This window comes from Entelurus aequoreus, linkage group LG01 (assembly GCF_033978785.1).
Source record: "Entelurus aequoreus isolate RoL-2023_Sb linkage group LG01, RoL_Eaeq_v1.1, whole genome shotgun sequence".
NCBI classification, from domain to species: domain Eukaryota; kingdom Metazoa; phylum Chordata; class Actinopteri; order Syngnathiformes; family Syngnathidae; genus Entelurus; species Entelurus aequoreus.
The window spans coordinates 57,663,856-57,686,794 of NC_084731.1; the positions used below are offsets into that span (position 1 = coordinate 57,663,856).

Sequence of the window (22,939 nt, forward strand, 5' to 3'; positions counted from 1 at the left end):
ATTCTGCCTTGGAGACTTTGTTTGTGTAAGTAATATACAACTATAATTATTTAATACTTGTTTATTATGACAAATGTTTCAGGCTGCAATATTGTCAAAGGGCACTTATGTATGTCTAGCTTTTGTGCTGATGTATGCTTAGCTGTTGTGTAGCTGCTAGCGCTTAGTACCTTTAGTAAATGACTGGACAAAAATGCAAGAAAATACCAACTTTGTCTGCTTTTTGGAGGACATTTAAAATTAACTGCATGTCCAGCTTTGCACAAGTAGGAACCGCTTGTACCGGAGATTTTAGACACAAGCCGATGTCATCTGTTCTTGCTTGTGTCAATCCGATACCAATATTGTATCAGGACACCCCTTTTCTTTACAGATGAGTACAATTTAAAATGTGATGTGAAGTCATTTGAGTGCAGTAGTACATTATGTACACTATATTGCCAAAAGTATTTGGCCACCCATCCAAATGATCCGATTCGGGTGTCCTAAACACCGGCCACAGGTGTATAAAATCAAGCACTTAGGCATGGAGACTGTTTCTACAAACATTTGTGAAAGAATGGGCCGCTCTCAGTGATTTCCAGCGTGGAACTGTCATAGGATGCCACCTGTGCAACAAATCCAGTCGTAAAATTTCCTCTCTCTAAATATTCAAAAGCCAACTGTCAGCTTCATTATAAGAAAATGGAAGAGTTTGGGAACAACAGCAACTCAGCCACCAAGTGGTAGGCCACGTAAACTGACAGAGGGGTCAGCGGATGCTGAAGCGCATAGTGCAAAGTGGTCGGCGACTTTCTGCACAGGCAGTTGCTACAAAGCTCCAAACTTCATGTGACCTTCCAATTAGCCCACGTATAGTACGCAGAGAGCTTCATGGAATGGGTTTCCATGGCCGAGCAGCTGCATCTAAGCCATACATCACCAAGTCCAATGCAAAGCGTTGGATGCAGTGGTGTGAAGCACGTCGCCACTGGACTCTAGAGCAGTGATGAATCACACTTTTCTATCTGGCAATCTGATAGATGAGTCTGGGTTTGGAGGTTGCCAGGAGAACGGTACATTTCGAACTGCATTGTGCCGAGTGTGACATTTGGTGAAGGGGGGATTTATGGTGTGGGGTTGTTTTTCAGGAGTTGGGCTTGGCCCCTTAGTTCCAGTGAAATGAACTTTGAATGCTCCAGGATACCAAAACATTTTGGACAATTCCACAATTCCATGCTCCCAACCTTGTGGGAACAGTTTGAAGCTGGCCCCTTCCTTTTCAAACATGACTGTGCACCAGTTCACAAAGCAAGGTCCATAAAGACATGGATGGCAGAGTCTGGTGTGGGAACTTGACTGGCCTGCACAAAGTCCTGACCTGAACCCGATAGAACACCTTTCGGATGAATTAGAACAGAGACTGAGAGCCAGGCCTTCTCGACCAACATCAGTGTGTGACCTCACCAATGCACTTTTGGAAGAATAGTGGAAAATTCCGATAAACACACTCCGCAACCTTGTGGACAGCCTTCCCAGAAGAGTTGAAGCTGTAATAGCTGCAAAAGGTGGACCCACATCATATTGAACCCTATGGGTTAGGAATGGGATGGCACTTCAAGTTCATATGTGAGTCAAGGCAGGTGGCCAAATACTTTTGGCAATATAGTGTATGTCACTAATATATACTGTATACAGCTTCTTACACATTTTTCTTTGTGCAATTTCATCGATCGTACCTTGGGTGTAAGTGTGACTACCTCCACTAGATGGGGCTCTTTTCCTAATTAAAGGGGAGGTTGTCAAATCGTGTCAATGAACCCTGTACAGAATGTTTAGAAAAGCTTGCTGTACCTGTGGCAGACCATAAATAATGTCATTATAATCACTTAAATTGTGCACTATTTGGAATATTATTTCACATGCACGAGTATATTTTTAAATTAGATTAAATTGGATTAAATTAAATTAAATTGTAGGCCATTTGAAATATTATTGAACATGTACAGGTATATTTAAAAATTAAATTGAATTAATTAAATTAAACTACATTGAATTGAATTAAATTGTGGGCTATTTGTAATATTATTTAACATGTGTAAGTATATTTTGAAATTAAAATGAATTAAATTAAATTACATTGAATTAATTTAAATTGTGGGGTATTTTAAATAGTATTGAACATGTACAAATACATTTTGAAAGTAAATTGAATTAAAATAATTATTTTACATTAAATTGTGGGGCTATTTGGAATATTATTTAACATGTGCAAGTATATTTTGAAATTAAATTCAATTAAAATGAATTAAATTAATTATATTAACTTAAATAGTGGGCTTTTTTGAATATTATTTAACTTGTAGAAGTATATTTTGAAATTAAATTACATTGAATTAATTTAAATAGTATTGAACATGTACAAATACATTTTGAAAGTAAATTGTATTAAATTAATTATTTTACATTAAATTGTGGGGTTATTTTGAATATTATTTAACATGTGCAAGTATATTTTGAACTTAGATTAAATTAAAATGAATTCAATTAATTATATTAACTTAAATAGTGGGCTTTTTTTTTATTTTATTTAACATGTACAAGTATATTTTGAAATTAAATTGAATTACATTAAATAAAATTGTGGGCTATTGTAAATAGTATTGAACATAGACAAGTATATTTTGAAAGTCAATTGAATTAAATTAATCATATTAAATTAAAGTGTGGACTATTTGCAATATTTTTTAACATGTGCAAGTATATTTTGAAATTAAATTAAATTGTATTAAATTAAATTACATTTAATTAAATTAAATTGTGGGCTTTTTTGAATATTATTTAACATGTACAAGTATATTTTGAAATGAAATTGAATTAAATTGAATTCAATTAAATTGGGTTTTTTTTTTAATAGTATTTACAATGTACAAATATATTTTGAAATAAATTAAATTGTATTAAATTACATTACATTGAATTAAATTAAATAGTGGGCTTTTTTAAATATTATTTAACATGTACAAGTATATTTTGAAATTAAATTGAATTAAATTACATTGAATTAAATTAAATTGTGGGCTATTTTAAATAGTATTGAACATGTACAAGTATATTTTGGGGCGGCATGGCGTAGTGGGTAGAGCGCCCGTGTCAGAAACCTGAGGGTTGCAGGTTCGCTCCCCGCCTCTTACCATGCCGTTGTGCCCTTGGGCAGGACACTTCACCCTTGCCCCCGGTGCCACTCACACCGGTGAATGAATGATAGGTGGTGGTCGGAGGGGCCGTAGGCGCAAATTGGCAGCCACGCTTCCGTCAGTCTACCCCAGGGCAGCTGTGGCTACGAAAGTAGCTTACCACCACCAGGTGTGAATGAATGATGGGTTTTTAACATGTAAAGCGACTTTGGGTACTTAGAAAAGCGCTATATAAATCCCAGGTATTATTATTATTATTTTGAAATTAAATTAAATTGAATCAAATTAAATTTTATTTAATTTAATTATATTGTTGGCTTTTTTGAATATTATTTAACATGTACAAGTATATTTTGAAATTAAATTGAATTAAATTACATTGAATTAAATTAAATTGTGGGCTATTTTAAATAGTATTGAACATGTACAAGTATATTTTGAAATTAAATTAAATGGAATCAAATGAAATGTTATTTAATTTAATTAAATTGTGGGCTTTTTTGAATATTATTTAACATGTACAAGTATATTTTGAAATTAAATTGAATTAAGTTAAATTACATTGATTTAAATTAAATTGTGGGCTATTTTAAATAGTATTGAACATGTACAAGTATATTTTGAAAGTCAATTGAATTGAAATTCATTATATTAAATTAAATTGTGGGCTATTTGGAATATTATTTAACATGTGCAAGTATATTTTGAAATTAAATTAAAATTAATTAAATGTATTAAATTAACTTATAGTGGGATTTTTTGAATGTTATTTAACATGTACAGGTATATTTTAAAATAGCCCTTTTGACAAATAATTTAACAATAAGAGTCTTTGTGAAAATGTAAGGCATATTATTTTTGAACATATCTGACGCTGAAAATTGTAATTTTTATAAGTAATTCCTTTTATTCATCTGGATTTTCTGCACCCTGTAGGATTCATTTACCCTTTAACATAGCTAAAGATGTCTTAAAGTAGGTTTATTTCTTTGTTTTTCTTGAGCTGTGGCACCTTGTCCAAAATCCTCTGGCACCCCCTAGTGGTGGTGTGCCTCCCTTTTTGACAACCACTGCAAGAGGGGCACTTTATTATTATTATTATTATTATTATTATATATTATTTCTGTTTTCATATGTATTACTTTATTGTGCAATGTTTCTGTTGTTGCATCATGCTTTATGCTTGTTTTGAGCGAACTATTTGTATTTTAAACATGTGAAACGCTTGGTGGTATAAATAAAAAGTACTTATACTTCCAGTACCACTTCATAACACTCTAAATAATGTTTCTGGTGTTTTTGTGCATGCATTAGACTGCACCTACACCTGCCATCTGGAGTGTGAAAGACACGTTCAGCTCGACTGCAACCAGAGGACCAAGGAGGACAAAGAAACAACTTTTTCCAGAAGCCAACGCTCCACTGCGGAACTGAAAGTAAGCATTTTTGAGTAAAAAATTTGCAGTATGTCCTTTTTTAAATTGTGTATGCTCAATGAAATGTCGATGCTTGTCAGCATGTTCTAAAAATACAGTGTAACAAGAAAACAAACATTTTTAACACAGGAGCAAAAATGGGGAGAAAAGCAAAGAAAAGTTGAAATACTGATGCTACTTTGTGGAGGTTAATTTGTGTCTTTATTACAAAAGTTTTTTTCACACTTATGTAACAAATTTATTTGCGTTTGGGTATTGTCAACTACATTTTTTTTTACATTAAATTATGCTGATAAATTCATTGGAAAAAAAAAGTGTGTTTAAAAGTTCAGTGTCACTCAAAAGTGCAGATTCTAACTAATAATTTCTATAGCTTAACACTGAATTTTTAAACAGATTTTTTCATACAGAATTTTTCCACACAATTTTTTTACACTGAATTTTTTTATCTAGAATTTTTCCACAGTCATTTTTTATAGACTGAATTTTTAAACACAGATTTTTCAGCTCAGTTTTTTTATACACTGATTTTTTTTTTTTTTAAATTTCTACACTAAATTTTTAAACAGAGAATTTTTTTCTCCCTAATTTTTTTTTACACTAAATTATGTTGACAAATTCATTTTAAAAAAATGTGTGTTCAAAAGTTCAGTGTCACTCAAAAGTGCAGATTCTAACCAATCATTTCTATAGTTTAACACTGAATTTTTAAAAACAGATTTTTTAATACAGAATTTTTCCACACAAATTTTTTTACACAAATTTTTTTACCCCGCATTTTTCCACACTAATTTTTTATAGACTGAATTTTCAAACACACATTTTTTAGCACTGAATTTTTTTACACTGAATTTTTCAGCACAGATTTTTTTTTACTCTAAATTTTTAAACACAGAATTTTTTTACACTTCATTTATTTATTTATTACATTAAATTATGCTGACAATTTCATTGAAAACAAAGTGTGTGTTTAAAAATTCAGTGTCACTCAAAAGTGCAGATTCTAACCAATTTTCTATAGTTTTCAGCACTGAATTTTTGAACACTGAATTTTTAAACACTGAATTCTTTTACACACACATTTTTTTTACTGTGAATTTTTAAACACTACTTTTTTTTTTAGACTGAACTTTTAAACGCATAATTTTTTTTACCATTACTTTTTCAGCACAGTTTTTTATAAACTGAATTTTTAAACACATAATTTTTAAAGGACGGCGTGGCGAAGTTGGTAGAGTGGCCGTGCCAGCAATCGGAAGGTTGCTGGTTACTGGGGTTCAATCCCCACCTTCTACCATCCTAGTCACGTCCGTTGTGTCCTTGGGCAAGACACTTCACCCTTGCTCCTGATGGCTGCTGGTTAGTGCCTTGCATGGCAGCTCCCGCCATCAGTGTGTGAATGTTTGTGTGAATGGGTGAATGTGGAAATACTGTCAAAGCGATTTGAGTACCTTGAAGGTAGAAAAGCGCTATACAAGTATAACCCATTTATCATTATTATTTATAAATATGCATTTTGCTGACATTTTTTTTCACTGAAATTGTCAGCATAATTTGATGTAAAAAAAAAATCAGTTAGATAAATTCAGTGTCAAAAAAAGCTTTCATAATAAAGACACAAATGAACCTCCATACTACTTATATTCAAAAGAATACGTTTTGTCACCTATGACACAAGACTGAGATGCATACTGTGAGGTAGAGTAAACTTTCACAATAAAGTTACATAAATATGACAGTTGAATCAATCAGTCATTTTTAAGAATGTGCAAAGTGACAATAAAAGTACAAAAAACTAACGGAGGAGGAGAATATGAAAAAGGTGACAACAAGGTAATACTAATTATAGTATATTAATGTCAAATACAAGATGTTGTAGTAGAAATGATAGAGCATGATGGGAAATATGCAAAACACAATTTCCACACTTATCCATTTTAGCTGTTTGTTATTTCTGATTGATAACAAAACTTTAAGGAGGTTGTCACGGAGTCAAACTACTATACTTTTATTATCCAATTATATTAATTATACATCCATTATATTAATGATATATATATATATATATATATATATATATATATATATATATATATATATATATATATATATATATATATATATATATATATATATATATATATATATATATATATATATATATATATATATATATATTTATACAGTCGTGGTCAAAAGTTTACATACACTTGTAAAGAACATAATGTCACGATTCGATTCAAAATTGATTTTATTTTCAATTCAACACGATTCTCGATTCTAAAACGATTGTATCCCGATTCAAAACGATTCTCTATTCATTCAATACATAGGATTTCAGCAGGATCTACCCCAGTCTGCTGACATGCAAGCAGAGTAGTAGATTTTTGTAAAAAGCTTTTATAATTGTAAAGGACAATGTTTTATCAACTGATTGCAAAAATGTGAATTTGTTTTAACTATTAAATGAACCAAAAATATGACTTATTTTATCTTTGTGAAAATATTGGACACCGTGTGTTGTCAAGCTTATGAGATGCGATGCAAGTGTAAGCCACTGTGACACTATTGTTCTTTTTTTTATTTTTTATAAATGTCTAATGATAATGTCAATGAGGGATTTTTAATCACCTCTATGTTAAAATTGTAACTAATAATGATACTATTGTTGATAATATTAATTTTTGTTTCACTACTTTTGGTTTGTTCTGTGTCGTGTTTGTGTCTCCTCTCAATTGCTCTGTTTATTGCAGTTCTGAGTGTTGCTGGGTCGGGTTTGGTTTTGGAATTGGATTGCATTGTTATGGTATTGCTGTGTATTGTTTTGTTGGATTGATTAATTAAATGTATTTTTTTTAAATAAAAAAATTAAATAAAAAAAATCCAAATCCAAAAAATTAAAATCTCCATCCATCCATCCATTTTCTACCGCGTATTCCCTTCGGGGTCGCGGGGGGCGCTGGAGCCTGTCTCAGCTACAATCGGGCGGAAGGCGGGGTACACCCTGGACAAGTCGCCACCTCATCGCAGGGCCAACACAGATAGACAGACAACATTCACACTCACATTCACACACTAGGGCCAATTTAGTGTTGCCAATCAACCTATCCCCAGGTGCATGTCTTTGGAGGTGGGAGGAAGCCGGAGTACCCGGAGGGAATCTATTTTTTTTTAAATGAGAATCGATTCTGAATGGCACAACGTGAGAATCGCGATTCGAATTTGAATCGATTTTTTCCCACACCCCTAATATATATATATATATATATATATATACACACACACATATATATATACACACACACACACACATATATATATATATATATATATATATATATATATATATATATATATATATATATATATATATATATATATATACATACACATATATATATATGTATGTATGTATGTATATATATATATATATATATATATATATATATATATATATATATATATATATATATATATATATATATATATATATATATATATATATATATATATATATATATATATATATATACATACACACACACACATATTTTTTAGCCCAGTGCGGCTCCCAGGTTGAAAAGTTTGGACACCCCTGTATTACAGCCCAATTCCAAAATGGAATAAAGTCATTTTTAGGACCATCTGAAGGATGATCAGGTGAAACAGGACACACCTGATCTCACTTTTGAGCTTCGTGCCAAAGGAGGTGAATACTTTTGTGTTTTTAAATTTTTTAAGAAATTTGCAAAAAATTCCACACAAAAAACACAATTTTTTACATAGTCATTATGGGGTATTGTGTGTAGAATATTGAGGACAAAATAAAAAATGTTCCCCCCATTTTGGAATAAGGCTGTAACAAACAAAATGTGGAAAAAGTGAATACTTTGCGGATGCAGCGTGTTTTGAAACAAACACCCAGACTGATGTGATGATGATATAAGTCACTTCCTCAGGTGCTGCATCTGTGTTGTGTGTGTAGTGCAGCTGCAGTCACCCACACAGTGAGGTTTAACACACACACACACACACACACACACACACACACACACACACACACACACATACCCACACCCACTCAAACACATACCCACACCCACTCACACACACACACACACACACTCTGCATGCACAAGCGACCACGGTGTCAGCAGCCAGTGGGCAGATTGGACTAAATTAGGATCCTGGTAACGAGCCAGGGAGCAAAAAACAAATGCACTGCTTTTGTCACGTATGACCTCAAGTGTGCGACCATACAAAAGTGACAAAACGATGGCTACATCTGGACAATCATCATGAATTATTGACTACACACTGACACTGCACAACCAGCTGAATACACTGGACTGCACAGGGCTAGTTACTTCCCTGCAGTCCTTCCTATAGATCTGCTTTTATGACTCTGTCTTTGTGTGCCTGGGTGTGTACGTGTGTATTTACGTGTGTGTACGTGTGTGTGTGTGTGTGTGTGTGTGTGTGTGTGTGTGTGTGTGTGTACGAGTGTGTGTGTGTGCATTGTTGGTGTATGCTCTCAGGTTTCTATATAATGTGTGCATCAGCAGAAAACTAATCCTCTGTAGGGCCATTATTGTGGTAAAACTGTGTGTGTGTGTGTGTGTGTGTGTGTGTGTGTGTGTGTGTGTGTGTGTGTGTGTGTTTGCCTTTATGCCTCAGTTGTGTACCTACTTCTATGTCAGTGTGTGCATGTGTGTAATGTACACACGTAAATATTTAATAATATTTGTACAACATTTTTTACAGTTACCTTTCTCAGAAAAATATTCCTCATTATTGTGGTAAAACTATGTGTGTGTGTGTGTGTTTACCTTTACGCCTCAGTTGTGTACCTACTTGTATGTCAGTGTGTGTAATGTGTGTGTTCTGATATTTAATAATATTAATAAATTTTTTACAGTTACCTTTCTCAGAATTTTTTTTTTTTTTTTTTTTTTGTCATTAAAAAATACAATGATGTGTGCTTACGGACTGTATCCCTGCAGACTGTATTGATCTATATTGATATATAATGTAGGAACCAGAAATATTAATAACAGAAAGAAACAACCCTTTTGTGTGAATCAATCAATCAATCAATCAATGTTTATTTATATAGCCCTAAATCACAAGTGTCTCAAAGGGCTGTACAAGCCACAACGACATCCTCGGTACAGAGCCCACATACGGGCAAGGAAAAACTCACCCCAGTGGGACGTCGGTGAATGACTATGAGAAACCTTGGAGAGGACCGCATATGTGGGTATGAGTGTAAAATGAGTGAATGAGTGTAAATGGGGGAGGGAGGTTTTTTGGGTTGGTGCACTAATTGTAAGTGTATCTTGTGTTTTTTATGTTGATTTAATAAAAATAAAAATAAATAAAAATTATTATTATTATTTTATTTTTTTTCTTGTGCTGCCCGGTACCAATCGATCCACGGACCGGTACCGGGCCGCGGCCCGGTGGTTGGGGACCACTGCTCAGTAGGGCCTTTATTGTGGCCATGGCATTACTGAGTGTGTGTGTGTGTGTTTACCCTTATACCTCAGTTGTGTACCTACTTGTATGTCAGTGTGTGTTTTAATATTTAATAATATCTATACAACAGTTACCTTTCTAAGAAAAATAATCCTCAGTAGGGCCATTATTGTGGTAAAACAATGTGTGTGTGTGCGCGCACGTATGTTTACGTGTGTGTGTGTGTGTACGTGTGTGTGTGTGTGTGTGTGTGTGTGTGTGTGTGTGTGTGTGTGTGTGTGTGTGCATTGTTGGTGTATGCTCTCAGGTTTCTATATAATGTGTGCATCAGCAGAAAAATAATCCTCTGTCTGGCCATTATTGTGGTAAAACTGTGTGTGTGTGTGTGTGTGTGTGTGTGTGTGTGTGTGTGTGTGTGTGTGTGTGTGTTTACCTTTATGCCTCAGTTGTGTACCTACTTGTAGGTCAGTGTGTGTTCTAATATTTAATTATATTTGTACAACATTTTTTACAGTTACCTTTCTCAGAAAAAGGATCCTCTGTAGGGCCATTATTGTGGTAAAACTATGAGTGTGTGTGTGTGAGTGTGTGTGTGTGTGTGTGTGTGTGTGTGTGTGTGTTCTTGTATTTCTACCCTTCTTGAGACAACGACAAGGAAAAGTACCTTCCATATGAGGAGGTGTGAACAAGTTAGGACATAAATCATTGTCCCAATACGGAAAACCATTGCATCTAATAGAGAATGTCTCATTTGCACCTTTGGTGGTGAAATCTATCAAAATGAGGGTGGTCCCAAAAAGGAGGGATTTTTCAAATAGACTGTGTGTCGCTTTTAAAAGTGCTCCCCCTCTGGTCAACATATGAAATAACAAGTGTGTGTAAACATTTGAAGTGCTCCCCTTCTGGCCAACATATGTTATAACAAGTGTGTGTAACAAATTTAATTACGCCCCCTTTGGCCAAAATTATTTAAAAAAAATGATATAGAGACATACTGTAATAACTTGAAGTAATTAATGAAGATTAAAAACCAATTACAAACGTAACGTTCAAAAAAATTATATAATTAACTAAAAGCTGACCTTTTTTATATTTGCACAGTATGTATATATTATTAATGATGTAAATACAAATCTTTATATATCTTGAAAGGGTGGTCCTAAAGAGCAAGGCATTTTTCAGAGGTCTCAAGAAGCTAATACATACAAGAATGTGATTGTGTGTTTACCTTTACGCCTCAGTTGTGTACCTACTTTTATGTCAGTGTGTGTAATGTGTGTGTTCTGATATTTAATATATAATATTATTTTTTCAAACTTTCTCAATGTCTGTGTTGTCTTTCTTGCCTTCGGGGATGTTATTTGAGGTCCCCATGGCAACAAGAGACCTCCTGGGGTACTTGTGAATGTCACACCACATTGGTACTGAAGACCACACACACACACACACACACACACACACACACACACATACACACACACACACACACACACACACACACACACTGTATTTGCGCATGGAGTGGGTTATTACACTCGTTATACTTCACCACCAGAAGGCGCTGTCTCTCAAACTGTGGTATAAAAATGGATGAAAGTGAGAGGAGAGCTCACCTACATAGTTCTCTCTGTAGTAAGTTGGTTGAATTTAAAGCGACAGGTCTCTACTGATAATTATTATTAGTTTTATTTCCTGTTTGCCTCCTAATTCTCCCGTCTGACCGCTGGCTCTTTCACCTTTCCCTGATTTGCACCTGTTCTTGGTTGCCAATCAGGATGTTTTATATGTTCCATGCTGCTTTGCTTTCCTATGCTTCTTGTGACTCATTAGCCCTTGTTGTGCACTTCTCTGCTGCTGTATTTTTTGTTTTTTTCTCGCCAAATATCAATCAATCAATCAATCAATCAATGTTTATTTATATAGCCCTAAATCACAAGTGTCTCAAAGGGCTGTACAAGCCACAACGACATCCTCGGTACAGAGCCCACATACGGGCAAGGAAAACTCACCCCAGTGGGACGTCAATGTGAATGACTATGAGAAACCTTGGAGAGGACCGCATATGTGGGTAACCCCCCCCCCCCCCCCTCTAGGGGAGACCGAAAGCAATGGATGTCGAGTGGGTCTGACATAATACATTTTTACCTGCACTTCGCCTGTCGTCTCTGCATCCTGGGGTCCCGACCAACAGCACCTAAACACAACAGACAGAGCTTTCTGTGTTTTTTCACGTCAAATTAGGTTAGTGTGAGAAAGTCAATATACGATATAAATGATATACATTTAGATAGATAGAGCTTTTATTATTATTATTTTTTTGTTATTGTTTAAGGGCAAAAAGCAAAGGATTTAAATCAGATCCAATAGTAGGAAATAATTTAATTTGATATTGTCAAGCCACCTTCCTGTGTTTTTGTCTGAATATAGTTACAATCAAAAATGGAATATTAAATTATTGAACATTTATTCACATTCTTTTATTGATTGATTTATTTGTTAATGTATTTATTTTCCAGTAAATATGCAAAAATTATACAATAAACATAAAAAAATAATATGTGCTTCGCATACAGGATTTCTAAGGCTAATTAGCGATCTCTGTCTGGTTAGGTTTACAGTTTTGTTAAAAAAAATATATCAATAAAGCATAAAACCAATTAAACATTCACATATATACAATGTTGAAAGTCCATGTGTCCTAACTGTACCGTGTTTTTATACAAAGGGTGCACTGGATCATAAGGCGCATTAAAGGGGTAATTTTACGATTATTTTTCAACATGTAAAATACTTCCTTGTGGTCTACATAACATGTAATGGTGGTTCTTTGGTCAAAATGTTGCATAGATTATGTTTTAAAGACGATCTCCAAGCCGCTCTCTGACTGTCTCTTCAGGATGCATCGTCTTATTTACGTGCCTACACTTCGACAGCGTCATCTGTGTTGTACCGGTAGTTTTTAGTCCTTCCATAGCGAGTCTACTGACAAATACAAGTTAGAACTGTATGCTACTTTGTATTAGAAATGGCAACAGTGGAGGATGAATATGGAGAAAAAAAGGAGCTTATCGACTACAATGGCGGACGTGTGCAAATTTTCAGGACTTATGCAGATCCCAAATACACATTGGCAGGTACCAATAGGTAAGAAAAGTTGGTTTTCCATAATATTGCGAAACAAAACGCCAGAGAATGTCTTATAATAGGTGCCATAATAATACCGTATGTTGAAGCGCAGTATGTCTGACTATGGTAGTTGTAATGCTACGACAATCCATCAAGCGGTGCGGCTTCGTAGCTTACCAAAGTCGTACTAAAACATTTTGACAGATTTTTAAGTGTAATGTTCTATATCAATGAAACATTAAAGTTTTGGTGTTGCTTGCTTACGGGTACTTGCTAGCGTCATTTATTGAACAGGCGTCAATCTGTAGTCCACACGTATCTCTTATGTGTGACTGCCATCTGCTGGTCACAATTATCATTGCTCCACATACCAAATAAAATTGCTTCGAGGTCGGTAAGCACAACCAGAATTAATACATACATTAGGCGCACCGGGTTATAAGGCGCACTGTCCATTTTTTAGAAAATGAAAGGATTTTAAGTTTGCCTTATAGTCTGAAAAATAGGGTAAATTCTGTAGCACCACTATGAAAGGTGAATTATCTCATTGGAGGAATTGCAGTGAGTAGATAGAAACTGATAGAAAAGGGTAATGAAAGTGTAGTTACGACCCAATCCCACCAGGTGATGAAAAACCTCAAATCAGAGCTTTTTCTGGGTGACATGTCAGCCATGTTGTCTGTTTTCACAACAACAGTGCGAGGAAACAATGTGTGTTGTGATAAGAACAGCCCTGATGAAATGTTGCGACACAGGAAGTGAAACCAACACATCAGGTTGCCTGATTAGACAGACACTGCGTGACATGACCATATATGGAAAGTGGAGTTTCTCTTCTCGACAGGCGAGCAAACTTACTGTACATATTCATACCACATATATATGTATGTATGTATGTATGTATGTATGTATATATATTAGGGCTGCGAATCTTTGGGTGTCCCACGATTCGAATTCTTGGGGTCACGATTCGATTATAAATCGATTTTTTCAATTCAAGGCGATTCTCGATTCAAAAACAATATTTTTCCGATTCAAAACAATTCTCTATTCATTCAATACATAGGATTTCAGCAGGATATACCCCAGTCTGCTGAATGCAAGCGGAGTAGTAGATTTTTGTAATAAGCTTTTATAATTGTAAAGGACAATGTTTTATCAACTGATTGCAATAATGTAAATTTGTTTTAACTATTAAAAAAAAACAAAAATATGAATTTTTTTATCTTTGTGAAAATATTGGACACAGTGTGTTGTCAAGCTTATGAGATGCGATGCAAGTGTAAGCCACTGTGACACTATTGTTCAATGAGGGATTTTTAATCACTGCTATGTTGAAATTGTTACTAATATTGATACTGTTGTTGATAATATTCATTTTTGTTTCACTACTTTTGGATTGTTCTGTGTCGTGTTTGTGTCTCCTTGCTGTTCTGAGTGTTGCTGGGTCGGGTTTGGTTTTGGAATTGGATTGCATTGTTGTGGTATTGCTGTGTACTGTTTTGTTGGATTGATTAATAAATTTAAAAAAAAATAAAAAAAATAAAAAAATCAATTTTTGAAAATTGAGAATCGATACTACGTGAGAATGGCGATTTGAATTCGAATCGATTTTTTCCCACACCCCTAATATATATATATATATATATATATATATATATATATATATATATATATATATATATATATATATATATATATATATATATATATATGTATGTATGTATGTATGTATGTATGTATGTATGTATATATATATATATATATATATATATATATATATATATATATATATATATATATATATATATATATATATATATACACACATACACAGTACTGTCTCAGAAAATTAGAATATTGTGATAAAGTTCTTTATTTTCTGTAATGCAATTAAAAAACTAAAATGTCATACATTCTGGATTCATTACACATCAACTGAAATATTGCAAGCCTTTTATTATTTTAATATTGCTGATTATGGCATACAGCTTAAGAAAACTCAAAAATCCTATCGCAAAAAATGTGAATATTTCCTCAGACCAAGTAAAAAAAAAGATTTGAAAATGTCAATTAATGCACTCAGTACTTGGTTGGGAATCCTTTTGCACGGATTACTGCATCAATGCGGCGTGGCATGCAGGCAATCAGCCTGTGGCATTGCTGAGGTGTTATGGATGCCCAGAATGCTTCAATAGCGGCCTTTAGCTCATTTGCATTATTGGGTCTGGTGTCTTTCAGCTTTTTCTTCACGATACCCCACAAATTTTCCATGGGGTTCACGTCAGGGGAGTTGGCAGGCCAATCGAGGACAGTAACGCCATGGTCAGTACACCAGTTACTGGTGGTTTTGGCACTGCTGGATCATGCTGGAAAATGAAATCATCATCTCCATAGAGCTTTTCAACAGATGGAAGCATGTAGTAAAACAGACACAGCGATGGTGAACCGGAAGCGATGGAGGAGCGGGAGCCTGCCCATCATCTGTGCTCTGTTGTGGGACCATAATACGATTAGATGTCTTTATGTGTTAGGCCAATACTAAAATAGAAATCAATAAACTTCTCCCACGGATGATGGGTAGGCTCCTCCATGGCTTTGTTTGTTTTACTTCCGGTTCACCATCGCTGTGTCTGTTTTGTTTCCGGTTCACTGATGTAGGAAAAAAACATTTTGCGGGATCTGGCAAAACATTTTTTTCTCTCCATCTCCCTTTAGTGGGTCCGTAGTTTTGCAACCACTAGTGCACCGTAACATATCGACTGATGTGCTGTGGGGAATTTTGCAACGTCAACTAATTGTTCTAAAAGTTTTTTTTGCAAACCAATAACTATAAACTACAAATAATGTGCCGTTGTTGAGTGTCCGTGCAGTCTCATGATCAACCATGTAATACTCTTCCATATCAGTAGGTGGCAGCAGGTAGACAATTGCTTTGTGAATTACTGATGCGTGTATGGTTATTTTTTAATTGTATTATTATTTTTATTGAGATGTCCCGCTGTACTCCACAACATGTTTGAACACGAAGCGGGTTTCTTTTCGGCAGCAAACTGGCAATGGAGTTAGCATGTGTGCCTCGCATCTGCCTACTTCCTCCACACGACCGCCACGGCACAAACCCACTAACACGCTGATCTGCAACCTCCATGTTTTCCTGTGTAGTCGCGACGTCTTTGTTCATTTACGCTAGCTGGTGTTCTGTCGAAATGAGCCGCTGCAAGCTTGTCTATCTGTTTGCGCTGCTGCCGCATCAAAAACTGCTACCTTAAAGGGGAACGGCACTTTTTAAAAAAAATGTTGCCCATTGTTCACAATCATTATGAAAGACATGATGACGGATGTATTGTTTTTAATACATCGTGAATATTAAATAAATGTGATCAAAAGTCATCTTACAATGGAGCCTATAGGAGGCCAAGGAAAAAAAACTCATACCCATAGCCAATGTTCCCTCTAATTTTTCATGTGTGTGAGCAAACGCACAAACTCCCTGAGCATTCAGTGGAGCACATGTGAGCAGCATCAGACGTGCACACTGTGGCCACACCAGCGTCACACCTGTCCCAAACCTGACATCATAACAATTGAAATGTTTTATTAAAATTATTTTCTGATATAAGTGATTTTGCCCCCTTGCAATGACAATAACAAAAAAAACATGTTTTTCATGACCTATGTGCTAGTATTGTATGTCTGGCTGTGGGTCCTGCCTTTAAAAGAAATGTTACCCCTTTCAGAGATTACATTTAATTCCTGTAACTTTCTGTCTGTAAAATACATCTTTTTATTAGCATTTATGAAATCTAGTGACAACATTTCATGAATAATATCCTTAGATTAACATCCTTAATAAATGGCAGTAAAATAAGCACACATCTGATTGAGGAGTCAGAGTGTTACAACCTGGCATGTACACAATGTGTGGCGTTGGGGTTGTCCGACTTTTTGTGTGGCCATAAACGCAGCACTGGCTAAGTGCCATGAGTGCGTGTGTTGGTGCAGGTGAGACAGAGCGAGCGGCTTCTGTTGATATGACGGATGACAAAGTTGGTTTAAGCCTGGTTTGTATGGCAGAAAATGACCAGTTTTTCTAGATAAAAGTTTTTTTACTCATGTTTTTGGTGTGGTTTTTGCTCAATAAAGTGATTGATGGAATTCCTGTCCGTAAAGTGTCTCGACAGACGATAATTGAACTGTGTTGACAAAGATTGTTTTATTCATTGAGGCCACTCTTGTTGTCACCTGTCACTCACAGAGTTGCATTGCAAAATCATACAGAATAAATTGTAATGTGTTTATTTCGTTTAGAGTTCAGATGGGATTTTTGATTTTCTGCGCGGCATTAATTTGCTGTGCGCAGAGGATGCGTGAGCAGTGCACAATTGCACAGGCGCGCACCTTAGAGGGAACGTTGCCCATAGCACACATAAACATGTTACATAGAATCAACAAAACTTGCAACAGAGGTGAGGGAGTGGGAACAGAGGGGAGGGAGTGGAGATTCCAACCATTGAAATACTTTGTATAAGGGTTTCAAACTCATTTTGATGGGGGGCCACATGGAGAAAAATCTACTCCCAAATGGGCCGGACTGCTAAAATCACGGCACGATAACGTAAAAATACATAATATATGTATATGTATATATATATATATATATATATATATATATATATATATATATTATATATATATATATATATATATATATATATATATATATATATATATATGTATGTATGTGTGTGTGTGTGTGTGTGTGTATGTATATATATATATATGTGTGTGTGTGTGTGTGTGTATGTATATATATATATATGTGTGTGTGTGTGTGTGTATGTATATATATATATATATGTATATATATACATATACTGTATATATACTTATATATATGTACATATACATATATACATACATATATACATATATATGTATATATATATATATATGTATATAGTGCTTGAAAAACATTGGTGTATACAACAGGGAAAGGAAGAGCTTGTTAGAGGAAGTGGTCTTGCTCTGCGGCGAGAAGAGAGAGAGAGAGAGAGAGAGAGGAGAGAGAGAGAGAGAGAGAGAGAGAGAGAGAGAGAGAGAGAGAGAGAGAGAGAGAGAGAGAGAGAGAGAGAGAGAGAGAGAGAGAGAGAGAGAGAGAGAGAGAGAGAGAGAGAGAGAGGGGGGGGGGAGAGGTGGGAGGGTGATGAGACAGATGGTGGAGTGAGAGAAAGGCTGAAGAACGTAGAAGATCAGACGCTGCCGACTCGGTGAGAGATGCGCGGATGTTCCTCTCATGGCGGACATCAGGATGAGGGACAGTGTTGTGGCGGCCTAGCAGGTCCGTGACAGGTGTCTGTAAAGTGACTCCGCCGGAAGTCACGTGTTCACCTGCAGCACGCCCCGCCACAAGCAGGAAGCCCCGTCCCCGCCTGTGTCACATCCTCTGCTCAGCCTCACGGTGCCATGACCGTCAACACGGAGCCCGGACCCTCCATGACCGGCAGTAACAGCATGAGCAGCGGCTACTGCAGCCTGGACGACGACAGCGAGGACTTCGCCTTTTTCACCGCCAGACCTCCTTCTTCCTCCGCGGGCCCAAGCCCTCCGCCAAGGTACTTCCTCTTCCTGTTCGCGTCCGCCCGAGAAAGCAGAAGTGCTCAGGGGCACATGGGCTCGGCCGTTGACGTTTTGCGTGCCAAAACCAACACGGACGACGTCAACCTGCCCTCGGTGCGTGGGTGCGTGGGTGCGTGAGAGACTCCTCTCCCGAGAAAGCAGGCTGACACTCCGCGTTGGTCGCTGTACCGCTGGAGTCAGACATTTTGTTCACGGTTACCATGGCAACGGTTTCTTTTTAATCATCCTGTCCGCGTCTCTGTGGCGATACCGAGTTGAAGACATCAACTTAACACCTTAAAACGCTCACATTTTGTCGCTGATGCGCAAAGTGCAAGAAATAATGATGTTTTTGTACTTCTCCCTCATCAGAATAGTCTGCAATACTTGGCTGCCCCCACTAGAGGCGGTATTCCGGTCTATAGAGCGCAACGGTATATAAGCCACACCCACTAAATTTAAGAACACGTTTTTTCCATATAATAGCCGCACCGGACTATAAGTCGCAGATATATATGTTGTGAAATGAGTTATTTACACAGAAATGTTTATTTACATGCCTTAATTGTTTCCAAACAGCGTTTGTAATGCGGCAGTCAAACGGCTGATCAAACAAAACAGAAGTCGTCCTCATGGACCCACTAGCTGCACAAGATAGCTCTCCAATCAGCGAAACAGAATCAATAACTCCACGGTGACGTTTTGGTGAAGTTACTGAGGAATTTGCGAAATTGAAACAATACGAAAAGAATGCCGTTGTAAGTTAATAATACTAACACAGGCACTCGTAGACGTGTTAGCTAATGCTGACGACGCTAGTTTAATTACATTACGATAGCACGTACAAACATGCATGAAAATAATCCTACAGACATCATACATGGGACAGTTTAATAAGTAAGGTTGAATGCGTAAGACAAACGTAGCGGTTTATAATGCAGAATTTACGATATTTTGGTAATCAAGTATTCTATCAATTAGTTTTGTTATTAATAATAATTCAAGTGAAGCTGTTTTCTGTTGTAGTTGAAGGGGCTGTTTGCAACATTTATACAGACCCCTGGAGGGCGCTAACGTTCCAACGTATTTCACACAGTAAATCCCGCCCTCTTCCGGCCTCTGGAATGTAATTACGTAACTACGTACGTACGTAACACGTGCATTAGCTTTGTGTGTTGTTAGCTAACGGTAGCATTTTACATAGCTAGCGTTAGCTGTCATTGAATGTACAGTATATTAAATCATAACAACAACATAACTGCAAATTGTTTGTTTGCGTACGTGTTGACGAGACCGGGTGTGTGAACGATCATGTTATCTTGGTCGGGAAAACAATTTTATTACATAAACTTGGTAATCGTGAAAAATATCGACAATTGGAAAAAAAGCTATTGCCAAGACAAGCTAGCCAATGTTGATGATGTTGGTATTTTTTGTTCGGAAAAATCTAACTATGAGCAAGTGGCAAACAGCCCCTTTAGTCGAATAATCGTTTTAATCGATGAATCGTTGCAGTAACGAGAAGGACTTGGTGTCACCTACAGGAAGTTTAGCTAGCGTACCATTGAAGCAGGAGTTCAGAATGTTTAAGAAAATATTCTTGCGTTCCATTAAAAATATTGAGATTTTTTTAAATGAATTATTGTATTTTTAAGTAGTCTATAAAGCAGATTTAGGCAAATACTCATCTCTCGTTCACATAATTTGTTTTACTAACGTACTTAAAATCTCAAAATCAGCCAAAAATGTAAAAGTAGGAAATGAAGCTAAGTAATTAATGTTTATTATTGAAAAATTTATGAATATTTACTTAACGCCAACTAACATTAAAACAAAAATAATCAAAAGTAAACAAACGATTTGATTAATTGTTCTCCAAGTCATAGTTTTGTCAAATCACTAATCTAGAGGGACTTCAGTTCAGTGAGCATCAAACTCATTTTTTAGTAACTAATTAATTAATTTAACACATTTTTACATTTTGTGTTTTCTTTGTATTTGACTTGTGTGTGATGCAGCCAAGCGAATGGTACAGTATGTTTGGTAAAATAGTGATGGCAACCATAGTTCTGGAACTCGTCCACGTACTCTTCTTGACTCCCGACTATCGGCAAAAAGAAGATCAAATTCAAAATGTTGCACTTTTGGCAGTTGCAGGGGTGTCTCTGTGTACTGGTCCTTGACATGCATTCAGAAAAGGTATACAGTGCATCCACATTTTGTTATGCAGCAGCCTTAAAATGGAATGCATTATATTTTGTCCTCAAAATTCTACACACAGTACCCCAGAAGGACAACGTGGAACCATTTTTCCATAGAGATGTTTGCAAATATTGCAAAATCAATCAATCAATCAATGTTTATTTATATAGCCCTAAGTCACAAGTGTCTCAAAGGGCTGCACAAGCCACAACGACATCCGTGGTACAGAGCCCACATAAGGGCAAGGAAAAACTCACCCCAGTGGGACGTCGATGTGAATGACTATGAGAAACCTTGGAGAGGACCGCATATGTGAGTAACCCCCCCCCCCCAATAGGATGCAAAGGATGTCGAGTGGGTCTGACATAATATTGTCTATATATGCCTAAAAGCATATATAGGCAGGCGTGTGCCTTTCCAAATCATGTCTAACCAACTGAATTTGCCACAGGTGGACTCCAATGAAGTTGCATTGACATTTCAAGGATGATCAGTTGAAACATGATGCACCTGAGCTCACTTTTCTTCATGGCAAAGGATTTATTAGTTTTTTTATATTTAATAGATTTGCACAGAATCGTCATCATGGGGTATTGTGTGTAGAATTTTGAGGACAACAATGAATTTAGTGCATTTTGGGATGAGACTGTGACAAAACAAAATGTGGAGAAAGCGCTGTAGTACTAAAAAAAATGGAGCAGCTGTGTGGTCGGTAAGGTGAGGACTGTGCTGCCAGGAAGTAAGCACGTGTGTTTGTTTGTTTGTTTGTTTGTTTGTGCTCGCCTTAGGAAGATGGTTGTAAATGACATATGTCATATTATACCGTGTGTGTGTTTGAATATCCTTCGGCACATTGCCCTCTTTTTCATGACTTTGAATATGTAAATTAGATATGCAAATATGGGGGAGAAGAGAGGAGCTTTGTGTGTGAGAATTCCTGTCCAACTTTGTGTACAGGTGATATTTCTCCCGTATGAACCACTTATATTCAGTCACTTTGCATACTGCTTGTCATCATTAGTGCCGTGACTGAGCTGGAGCCTATCCCAACTTTCTTTCAGGCAGGAGGAAGTGAAGGCCTCGGTAGACCTGGGTTGATAGTCAATGGATCAATAAATGAACTCGATGACTTTGCTAGCACGGATGAATGGACTTATCAGTGTGTGTTTGTTTTCGTCCTCTCTGGCTTTCAAGAAGAGGGTGCAAGAGGGTTCACTCGGTGCATCGCTCTCAGCGCCTGCATGTGTTTATTCGATGGCAGAGATGAACGCACGCAGTCAACCCTCGTGTTTGTCTCCGTGGGAGTAGGCGGGACCGCGGGCTTACACGCACGGGCAGATAGGAAAGATAAGAGGACATTAACGCAGACTAACGAGCCAGTGTGGCAAATTTGCAAAAGAAAACAACCGTGGAGAAAACTGTACGTCCAGATGGTCAGTATTTATTGAAGTCAGTTTTTTGTTACCTGAGATTGGGAGTCCATTTTTATTTATGTTTGTTTACTTTTTTAGGATAATTTAAATGTTTTGATCTTCCAATTACAATGGTGAATAATAATTAATAATAATAATAATAATGATTATTATATTATAATGATTAATAATAATAATAATTATTATCTTTATTATTGCCAATAATAATTAATTATTATTATAATTATTATTATATTATAATTATTAATAATAAAGATTATTATCTTTATTAATAATAATAATAATTATTATTATCTTTAATATTAAACATAATTATAATTATGTTATAATAATGATTATTGTTATATGTATTACTACTACTAATAATAATTATATTATAAATATTAATATGTTTTATTAATATTAATAATTATTATAATTATATTGTAATACTTATTATTGCCTTTATTATTAATAGTAATAATCATTG

At 35.8% G+C, this 22,939-nt stretch overlaps 1 protein-coding gene across 2 annotated transcripts in view; it reads left to right on the top strand.

Annotated features, from left to right (window-relative positions):
• rassf5 (Ras association domain family member 5) overlaps positions 1-22,939 on the top strand; it is a 114,496-nt gene that overhangs the window by 64,553 nt on the left and 27,004 nt on the right. For both annotated transcript variants that reach the window (XM_062054905.1, XM_062054914.1), the window contains exon 2: positions 4,491-4,612. In XM_062054905.1, coding sequence (XP_061910889.1) covers positions 4,491-4,612 — 122 coding nt within the window. The remainder of the gene's footprint in view (positions 1-4,490; positions 4,613-22,939) is intronic.